The sequence below is a fragment of the Vidua macroura genome, chromosome Z (genome assembly GCF_024509145.1).
Source record: "Vidua macroura isolate BioBank_ID:100142 chromosome Z, ASM2450914v1, whole genome shotgun sequence".
Classification (NCBI taxonomy): Eukaryota; Metazoa; Chordata; class Aves; order Passeriformes; family Viduidae; genus Vidua; species Vidua macroura.
In genome coordinates this window covers 71,759,591-71,770,468 of record NC_071611.1, presented here as the reverse complement: position 1 = coordinate 71,770,468, position 10,878 = coordinate 71,759,591, and the positions used below count along the sequence as shown (strand labels likewise).

At 40.9% G+C, this 10,878-nt stretch overlaps 1 protein-coding gene across 1 annotated transcript; it reads right to left on the bottom strand.

Moving 5' to 3' along the window:
- Nucleotides 1-5,520: 5,520 nt before the first annotated feature.
- On the bottom strand, nucleotides 5,521-10,242 carry SRP19 (signal recognition particle 19). Its single transcript, XM_054004369.1, has 5 exons — nucleotides 10,160-10,242; nucleotides 9,041-9,116; nucleotides 8,012-8,083; nucleotides 6,916-7,027; nucleotides 5,521-5,961 (listed from the first exon to the last, which is right to left on the bottom strand). The coding sequence occupies exons 1-5, from the start codon at nucleotides 10,201-10,203 to the stop codon at nucleotides 5,828-5,830; spliced, it is 438 nt and encodes a 145-aa protein (XP_053860344.1). The 5' UTR covers nucleotides 10,204-10,242; the 3' UTR covers nucleotides 5,521-5,827.
- Between the last annotated feature and the right edge of the window lie 636 nt (nucleotides 10,243-10,878).

The following is a 10,878-nucleotide window of genomic DNA, read 5'->3' as shown; positions in this document are numbered from 1 at the left end:
AACAAAACCACAATTCCTTGTAGGTCATGAGAGATTCTCATTTTCTGTAAAGGGCACCTGACAAATACAATGAACATCTTGTCTTCTAGAGAACTTCTACATGCAGTGTAATGGAATGAAACTGTTCTTGAGGAATGACAACCCATGGCTACTAAGGAAATCCTCAGTTGTGCAACCACGTTGTTACAGTTTTATGAAAATTTTGTTTCCTACTGGTTCAGAAACCACTAGATTCTGTAGCAAAAAATCTTCAGATGACCACATGAACTCATGAACTAGTCAAGTAAAAATAATTGAAAATGAATTTTCAATTTAGCATACTTTGCAATGCAATGGAATTTACACCTTTGCTGAGGCTATGAAATTCCAAAAAAGTTTATATTTTGTATTACTGGATCTTTGCAGGAGAAGAATACTTGAAGACTTCTTCAACATGTCTAAGTTCTGCTACTTGAGAACAGACAAAACACAAAAAACTATACCCCAAAGAACCCCCAAACCTTGGCAGATGAAAAGAGGCACATATGCTGTTTCATAGGAAATAGCACTACAGTTCAGTCTACTCAGTTCCTACCTGGAGTGTCCTCTGCTCTTTCCCAAATCCCAAAGACCTATCTGTTTCTTTCCATCTCCCTTACACAGCCACTATGGCAAGGAGTACTTTAAAAAAATATATATATATAATAACAATATTTTTATTTAGGGGGAAAAAAACCTCTTTGAGAAGGGTATCCCTTATCCTAAGAGAGAAAATAACCCCACAAAGGCCAGTCTGTAACAGGAAGAAGATAAATTACTGATGTCCACTGACAGAACATGTGGGAATCATTCAAAGCTTTGCCAGGGGAAGTTCAGAGTTGACACTGGGAAGCATTTCTTTACCAGGAGGGTGCTCAGACCTTGGAACCGGCTTCCTAGAGAAAGTGGTCAATGCCCCAAGCCTGTCAGTGTTGAGGCATTGGGACAATACCCTTAATAGTGTGCTTTAACTATTGGTCAGCCATGAAGCAGTCAGGCAGTTGGTTTGGATGATCATTTTAGGTCCCTTCCCTTCCTGAAATAGTATATCCCATTCCATCCTATTCCATTTCACTGCATGTGTAGCTCCAGAGAAGGAATCAAGAGAGCCACCATTTCATGCTGCAAAGTAGAGCACATACAAATATCTCACAGGTATACGTGCCCCAAAGGGGAGTTCTGGTGACAAGTTTCTCTGAAACACACACAAGGAACAGGATGTACACACAGGCAAGCTTTTTTAAGACCAGTTGTTTTTCACAATGCTGTTGAGTTTCTTCATGGCTGAAGGCTGACGACTACATATGGTTACACATTATTGTCACTTCCCAAGTTAAAACATGTTTCAAAATAGCCTCTTTAAGCTCCCTCTCTTTAATTACTTAATTAAGAATTGAATAATTATGGTTGTGTTTCTGCTATAGCAGGTACATGCTATACTTCTGAAAGAATAAACCTCCTATCTCACAACAGTGCTGAATTCTCATTTTTAGTTATTCTGTTATTGATTGCCTGTATCATCACACCTCCCCGATGCTGAATGTCAACGTTACCATCCATTCCTGACACAGAAATTGTTCTAAGGATTGTTACAAGGATTTTGAGCTCATATTTCAAATGTTTGTCAAATTTTTGCTTGAGTACCTAGAAAATTGTATAGGGGAACATATAGGGAAATAACAGACATGGACATTTAGAGAGCTGGACCGGGACACTAGTTCATTATCCATATTCCTCCTGTCCTGGGTGCTGAGTAAATTCCCACTCATGGATGCATGCCTTCCTTTGTTACTGTTGCCACCTACAGGAAATCTCACACAGAGTGTGTTTTTAGCAATGATACTGCATAAGTAAAACCTCACAGAAAATTGTAAAAGACAGGTGGAATAAAAGGACATTCATTATCACCCAGTTTCCCACTTGAAAATAAAATTATAATAAAAAAATTATTCACAGCATTCAGACTAAACATTGCAATATTTCTGTCTTTTTACAGCAGACTTGTCTCCACTCCCAGTCCCACAATGGTCCATAAAATTTTGCCTGTTCCCAGAAATGAGGCATAATCTGTTAACTGAGGAAGAACTGAGGTGGTCTTGACCTGCTTGTTTTTAATCCTCCAAGGAACCCACTTCATTAAAATACGGAAATGAAAATCTAGTTTATAAACTTAACTCTGTCAGGAAGAGGGGAAGTGTGTTTAACTTTGTGCTGCCTTGTTTAGGAACAGATATTGCTCATATAATGTACTTAGTATAAAGCCAGAAATCATAAAAAAACAAAACAGTCCCATTTAAAGATGGGAGGATGAGCAGATAGGAGTTAGGGAACTCAGTCTTCAACTTCCTAATGGTAGTAGTAATCCGATTTCCTAGCAGGGCTTTAAAAAACATAAAGTCAGCTTTACTCAAAATGCCCCCAGAGCTTTCTTTGTTAGTTTGACTAATTCACATTTTATGTATTTGAGCTCAATATTACCCTTTTCAGATGTCTTTCTTGTCTTTCCTTGCAAGATCACTAGACTTTAAAATAGCTTTAGTATTTTGGATTCTTAGATCAGGGAAGTTTGATAAGCAATGCCACTAAGATTCTTTCTCACACACACAGATAGGTCAGACCACTTCTGAAGGTATTTAATTTTAGATCACAGGAAATGATATCCCACAGGACTCAACCTCCACATTTTCCAGATGTCTATAGTCTAAAGCTCTGATTTACAAAAGGTGAGCATAATGTGATCGTAACTTTTCACAGAGCTCTCACTTTATTTAAAGTTTCAGAAAAATTACTTATCACTCAGCAGAATCCAGGAATAATTTAAGTCTAACAATCTGTTGGTAATTATAGTGTTTTATATCACAAGTGTATCTTCCATTCCTGCTATTTTTCCCCATGTTGCAACTAACTGTAGCACTTCGCTAACTATAATACAGTGGATGTGCCTTAATAACCTCTACCCATGTCCAGTTGTTTTCTGCTACAAAAAAACCCTTTTCATATAGCATCTATTGCCACATCTCATACCACATGGCATTTCGTAAGCTCATAGGGATACCATATAACTAACTTCCCAAAATTTAAGCCAGACACTGTAAAGATAGCTCATATAAACTCTTACATCACCAGAAAAATCCCCCCTGAAGATGTCTGTATATGACCACCAAAGTTGCTAAGAGAATAAAGAGTTTTTTTACAATCAATGTGAAAAAAATTTTTTTCCTTTTATTTGTATCTGTACTCTTTCACACTGTGGTATTTTCAACAAAAACGATTACATTCATTAATTAGGCATGAATTACTGAAATTTCTGTGTTTTCTTCATTTTTTCAATTTCTTGTAATTTCTTCAATTACAGCCTTAGAACACAGGACTTCCTCTCCTAAACATTTCTGTTTTAGAGAATCTGCATAACTGCTCACACTGAAAGGTAAGAATTCTCCATAATAGTAAGAAGAGAGCAGGATGGATATGTGTGTGCACAAAGAGAGTCCTTTCCTGCAGAATCCAACATCACTCTGGAACAAATCATGGGGTGACATGGGCAGGGTCCTGTTCTGGCTAAACTGATGCTGTGTTTGAGGGGTGGACTTGAGCATGGACACTATCACAGAGGTTTTGGATGTGAAACAGGCAGCGTGATTAAAGCCTGTCTTTAGGCAGGTATGGAGGATGATGGCTGAAATGTCAATATGGTAGGGCCAGGCAGCTTGAGTGTGTCAGTCCCCCAAATCTACCAAGGCAAGAGCCATGTGCTAACAGTGTAGGGATCAACCATTGGATGGCTGGAAACACCCTTTGTACCACACCACTGTCCTGGGTCTTGAAAAGCAGGTCTTATGGGGGCACAGTACACCAGAATTGAGTCAGACAATGGGATTAGTTTCCAAAGCAACCTCACTTGGGCCAAAGAGCAGGGCACTGAGTAGGAATATCACATTCCCTGTCATGCACCAGCCTCTGGAAAGATCAAATGATGCAATGGATGGTAAAAGACCACACTGAGAGCAGTGGGTGGTGGGACCTTCATACCCTGAGGCACACATTTAGCAAAGGCAACCTGGTCATTCAACACCCAGGGATCGCCCACCAGCTGGTGTGGCCCGGTCTAAAATTTTGTTTATTGTACAAGGGGATAAAGTTCCTGCAGTGATCATTAAAGACATGCTGGGGAAAAGAGTCTGAGTTTTCCTTGTGTCAGGCAAAAGTAAACCCATCCCTGGGATTGTTTTTGCTTAGGGACCTGGATGCATGTGGTGGGTCCTGTGAAAGGATGGAAAAGTTTGGTATGTCTTAAAGGGACTTGCTTTTGGGAAAGACAAGCCAATGAATTATATTAATTACTGTGTAACACTGTGAATTATCATTCATTCATATGATGGCCCTGTGCCCATCACCACATTGGCCACCCCATGATGCCTGTCTGTGAGATGCTGGATTTGGGGCTCTGACCCCGACTCCCTTTTGATCACACATTAATGAAGAGTGAACTTTGATGGAACCATGAGCACAGCAGTGATGGATTCAGAACTGCTTTCCACAAGAAACAGTCCAACACCACAAACCTTCTCTCCTGCCTGAAACTGGTTGTGACAGATGGAGCCCAGGGTCATGCACTCAGGGAACTCAATGGGTTTTTACAGGGATGGTTCATAATTTAAGGGAATGTTATCTGTGTGTGTATATATGTACCAAAAGATAGGAAGGTAATGGGGTTTTGGGAAGTGGGACCTGGCATTACAGAAATTATATGGAATAAGGGATGCCTGTTGTCCTGACTTCAGCTGCAATCCAGTGAATTTTCTTCCCAGCAGCTGTTCATACGGTATTTTAGATTCAGTGTGAGAATAATGCTGCAAACACACTGGTGTTCTGCTTGTTCCTGAGCAGTCTTATCTTAAACCCAGGACTTTTCAGTGCCTCACGCTGTACTGGTGAGGAAGTGTGGCAAGAAGCCAGGACAGGTGACCCAAGCTGGCCAAAGGGATATTCCGTATCACAGATTAGCATGTCCAGTATATAAACAGGGGGAGATTGGCCAGGAGGAGCTGATCACTGCTGGGGGTGGGCTGGGTATCAGTCAGCAGGTGGTGAATAATTGCATTGTGCATCATTGTTTTGATTTTTTTCCTCTCATTTAAAAAAAAAAGTGTAATGTTAATTGTATTTTATTATAATCACTGTCACTTGCATTACTGAATTTTATTGAGTTTAAATTATTACACTGTTCTTAACTACACCCACAATCTTTTTCTTCCTGATTATCCTTCTGTGCATCCCATTGCGGCTGGGGAGCGATGGTACTTAGTTGCCACCTGGGGTGAAACCGTAACAATTAGGGTGCTCGAAGTCCCCTCCAGCCTTGGCTTGAACACTTCCAAGAATGGGGCATCCACAACTTGTCTGTACAACCTGTACCTCATGAAGAATTTCTTCCTAATACAGAATAGCATACAAGTAAGACAATTGCTTCTCTATTATAAATAAATGGCTTACTAAGGCAACCAGATTTCAAAATGGTGCATATTTATTTTGGAAAAAAATAATTGTCTCACCCAACCTTCTTCTATGTTCTTCCACTTTTAATGTGGGTGCTAATGTCAGACATGTAGGTTATGTGTGAAAAGAGATTGATTGTTACACAGATGCAAGGCAGTTACATGCATTCCAGTTCCAAGAAAAGCAGGCAGTTCTACTCAGCTTCACCTCTTCATTTCTTGCTTGTATCTTCACTCCAAAGTCACTGCATGGTGTCCATCTGTACTTGCCCTAAGTACAACTATGTGATGCAACACCGACTCCAGACGTCAATTTATTTCTTTTTCTTCCCTTTACCTTTCTTGCCTCCCTCTCCTTGCTGAACGCTTTGATCACTACCTCCCATCTTCTGAGTTCTTGTTTTGAGTTTGGGAATGGTTTCTGCAGCATACAGCATCACTGATTTACCTAAAATACAGGGAGAGATCAACACATGCCCTTTATGTTAAGAACAGATGTAAAGCCTGGGAGATCTGTTTCCGTCCCCTGGTACAGCAAGCAGCTTGTGAAAAATTCTTGGGGGAAAGAAAAAAAAAAAATGCAGGACTGATAAATGTCACAGTAGTCTGGAAAAGCCTGGCAATCATAACCTGACAATCTCCTAAGTGTCAACATGCTTCCTGCTACTCTTTCCCTCCACCTCCTACTGGTCCAGAACACTGGGGACAGAATGACCAGGCAAAAGCTACATGCATTTTTAGAAAGGCACTGCTGCCCTCCAGCAGGACTCTGATTTTAAATCATCTCCCTCTGTCAGCACTCTTATGCTACTGTACACCCAGCACTCTTCTTGCTCTTTCCTTAAGACATATACTGTTTCTCTTTTATATAGGGATTCATCTTTGGAAAAAATGCAAAAGATGAAATTTTCATTTAAGATAATAATTTGTATTAATTAGTTAAGGGCAGTTGTCTCATTGGTAATTTATGAAAATGGTCAGTAGAAAATTCAGTATTGTGTTTTATCAATTTAGCATCCACACTGATGCACAGATGATGTATGTATCCTAAGAAAATGGTGGAATTTAGCCATTTAAGAACTAAACTGTTTTAAATGTCAACAAAGCAGTAAGCCAAAACTGAACAGAAGCTTTGTTCAATGCAACAATCACACAATGCTCCCCACAAGCCCCTCCAATGACACTGCTGCAGAAGCAGCAGAATCAAAGGCAACAGCATTTTACAAACTTTACTCAATGCTCACAACTTAATTTTGTTGACTTACACAAGCAATGAGATTTAATGGTAAACTGTAGGATTTATAATAGTTGAAACTAATAAAGCAGGCTGTTAACATAAAATAAACCACGTCTTTCTGGTTTATTAACAGGTGAGGTACCTAAACCCAGGCACTCTACTCACGTGTTGGAAACTGAGGTAAACATGGGTTGCCATCATCTTGTTTGAGCTGTATTCGTACTCTACCTCTGTACTGCACATCTCTGTTCCACTCTCTGGGATACATCTTGTTTTTCTGTCAAAAAGGAGACATGACAAAAGGAGAAATGTATTATAACCTGCATTGGAAGACAGAACTGTTTCAGAGGCACTACTGAAAACAACTCCTGGTACTGAGCAATTTTGTCAGTAAACTGTTACAGGGACCATTTAATGTCCCCAGTGGTCTGGACCACAGGATCACAGGTTTTTGTTTTTCTCCACTGCTGCAAACCCTTTTGGACACCTAGGGATAGCAAGTGATAGGTCACAATCACTGCTTTTGACTAATTATAGCCTTCACTCTTGATGAAACATCATGGATTTCTCAGTACAGATGGGATGCACTGTCCAGATACTTCTGAAAAACAAAGTGATTTTGTACCAAGCTTTTGGGTACTTCTGGATGAGGGCCTATATTCTTCTTAGAAAAAATAACACTGTTCTAAATTAATAATTACTTCAGGAAATGACAGTGTGAAGTTACCTCTCTAGAAATCCAGACTCATTCCCTAAGGAAAAAGTAACCAATAAACTATTTAAAGAGCAAGTATGTACTGCAATAAAAAGCTAACATTGTCTGGCTGAAATATAACTCCAAAGGACTGTGAAGATTCCAATTATCAGAATCCTATTCCTATACAAGACTCATTGCAAAGGTCATTATCTTCCATTAAAAACATTCATTTTTAAAAGTTTAATTTGCAGAGTTGCAGCTTGTAAAACCAGCTTTTATTCAGATACACTTTTAAGCATCCAGGGAACTCTTCTAAGAAGGTTGGAAAAACAGAAGTGGTTTTCTATAAGCTTAAAAAGTCACATTGTCTGAGAGATCTGGGATATTCCTGACTTGCATCAGATTTCCAACATTTATGTAATGATTATGGTCAGTTATTATATAAAGCCAGCAAAGCTAGTAACAAAACTTCTGAACCACAACTTACAAAAAATGATATAATGAGAGAATAGAGATGCAAAACAAATTTGGGCATTTTTTGTACATGGGGACTTTTTTGATTACCTCTAGTAACACATTGAATCCTACTGCTGCACATACATCTTGGATTTCTGTAGATGTGGGATTTTCAACAGCCTGTTGAAACAATGTGTTAAAATTAATTAGTTTTCAACTATGACCTGCCAATAAAAAAACCAGACCAGTTTCCCACCCTATACTCAGTAATTAGGAAAAACTGATGTGGAAAGAGAAGGTACAAATCTAGTGTAGAAGTCATTTGTCAGTGATGCTGTGCTTTAGAAAACATTAAAAAAAAATAAAAAAAGAAGAGCTAAGACATCAGGAAACAGATGAGATAGAATTCACTAGGACAGAGGAGCAAGTTAAAGAATTGCTTAGAAAAAGTAATGGAAATGAACAGTTATATGTACAGAGATAACCAAAAGGTGTGAATCAGCAACACAAGGACCTTTTAGCAAGGACTAAGGGAGGGAAAAAGCACAAAATTTCTATCCATATGAGAGCAGACTCCTCCCATAGGTAGACCTATGATACACAACTTGCATACTCAAGAAAGATTTTATTTAAAAAAAAAAACCCAAACCCTAAGCAGTAAGGAAAGCCCTTTATATTCCCAGAACTGATTGCTAAAATGATTACAAATGAGTGAGATGACAAAAAACTATTTCTGGACAGGTCCAAAGCAGCAATACCTACCATGCCTGTGTGTCACATGCACAGGACATAGCATATAGGCTCATATAGTCAGTCACTAGAACCCAGTCATTACCTGGCCACTCTTTTCTGCATTGCTTTCAAATTCTGCAAACTGTGCACACAGCTGAGTGTATTCAGCTCCTCATTACTCCGCCTGCTTGCTCAAGGTGCTGCTCCTTTTGAAAGCAAACACTTCAGCTCAGGGCTTTCCTACTAAATTCACATGCTGGCACTAGGTTACCTTCAAATGCACTGTTATTTCCACACCATGGGGGAATGAAAAGATGAGAGATGTATTTTCCAGCACTTTACACACTGCTGCCCTAACAACACTGCAAAACAAAATGTCCTATTTCCCTGCCATCCTGAAAATACCTTGTCTATAGGTATCCTTCTTCCTTCTGCTATTGTCTTCTTGTTATTCAAATAAGCTGGATAAATGCAGATGAATCTAAAAAGAGAAAACAGTGAGTTTAAGCATACTATATCAATTCTTTAATGCTTATGCAGTATTTTCCTAGTAAAATAGAAAATAAATGTCATGGCTACAACACAGAAGTTCCCACAGCAGCTTAGAACAACCATTTGTTTTGCCTAGACTGCTTAGTAAGATACTGCAAAATCCCACTTTATCATAGACACTGCATGACACCATTTTTTGGGGCACTACGTGTACAAGGGATGGCACTACCAATTCTGAGGGAAAAAAAAAAAAATAACAAACAAACCAAAACCACGAGGCTGAAATAGAACATTCTGACCTATTTCTTACAATCTTGAAACATGGAACACACGTATTTCCCTGAAAAGAATTAACATTAAAAAGGTTTTACTACACTACAGATCACCCCAGATTTGGGTACATTTATAAAAGGTACTGAAACACTGCACTCTTAGAAACTTGCTTAAGATTTTTCCATAGATTTACACCTGTCAAGCACATACACAGGATTAGCGTGACAGAACCTCAATTATACTAATTAGACAAGTAAAAAAACCGACTAGATGAGATCAAGGGCATGTGGAAGAAGGTCCGCACTGATTTTAATAAGGATCTATGAGAGCATAAGAAAATAGGTAAAATGAGTAAAACATATGGTGCAGACAGATTCCAATTAGCTGAATGACAAGAGAGTGACAAAGATCACGTTCCTGGCTCTAAAGACCATCCCACATCACCTCAACTCCTACTGTTTTCTCCTTCTCTTGCCCAGTAGTGTTCTCCACTCTTTGCTACTGCTATCTTTATGAGCCGACTACCTCTGTGTTCTGCCTGGGAATTCCAGTCCCCTTACTGACTTCCCAACCACACAAGTGTCACCACCACCCCTCGTCCCACAGGGATTTAATTTCAACCACCATCATCCCTCGCTCCACAGGGATTTAAACCACCACCCCTTGCTCGCTCGCGTTTTCTTTCTCGTGAGCCGTGAATGACACGTAAACAAACGAACCCAGAAAGACCCGACCCCAAACGAGCCGTTCTCACGGTACCTCTCCTTGTCGGCCGGGGACGCTGCGCCGGCAGCGGCGGCCATGACAGCAGTACATCCCCCGCCCCGCCCCGCGCCACGGCGGCGGAGAGGGCCCGCCCCCAACGGCCCGGTGCAAGATTCTATTGGTCAATGCGGCCATCTGTCAAAAGTCGCAGCCTGTGAGAAGGCGCCACGTCGGCGCCGCGGTCGCGCGAGCGGCTTCCGCCAGGCTGAGGGAGAGGGGGTGGGATGGCGGCGGGAGGGGCTGGGGCTCTGGGGTTGTGCGGAAATGCTGTGGCGCACACCCGTGAACAATGGGCTGCAGTCGCCGATGAAACACCATCCCAGCGGGTCGATGGGCGGTACAAAGTGTGTTCGGAGGGCGCCAAGACGCCGTGTGGTGCCCTTCACTCACAGACCTTTTCATGCAAACACGATGCATGAAAGAACGATCTGAGAAATGCCGGGAAATGTTTATTTGGTATTACCACAGCTTCTTGTACAATTGCATGAGAAAAACAGGCTAAAGCTTAAGGGAAGAACTACGGCGTCAGTACTGGGTCCAATCCTGTGTCTCACCTTCATTAAGGCTGTGGATGAGGGGCAGGTGCACCCTTGGCGATGGTGACGCAGCAGCGGTGCGCCCTGGCTGGTGGCAGCGAGCTCTGAGGGGCGCTGATACACCACAGGGTCGCGGTGCTGTCCAGAGGGACCCGGACAGGCTGGAGAAAGGGGCTG

What these genes read in the sequence shown, in the direction of transcription:
- SRP19 (XM_054004369.1), bottom strand. Translation starts at nt 10,203, where the DNA reads ATGGCCGCCGCTGCCGGCGCAGCGTCCCCGGCCGACAAGGAGAG. An exon ending in GAAGGATACCTATAGACAAG is followed by an intron (nt 8,084 to 9,040) that starts GTATTTTCAGGA and finishes TTGTTTCAACAG; the next exon opens with GCTGTTGAAAATCCCACATC. An exon ending in TTTACCTCAGTTTCCAACAC is followed by an intron (nt 5,962 to 6,915) that starts GTGAGTAGAGTG and finishes CCTGTATTTTAG; the next exon opens with GTAAATCAGTGATGCTGTAT.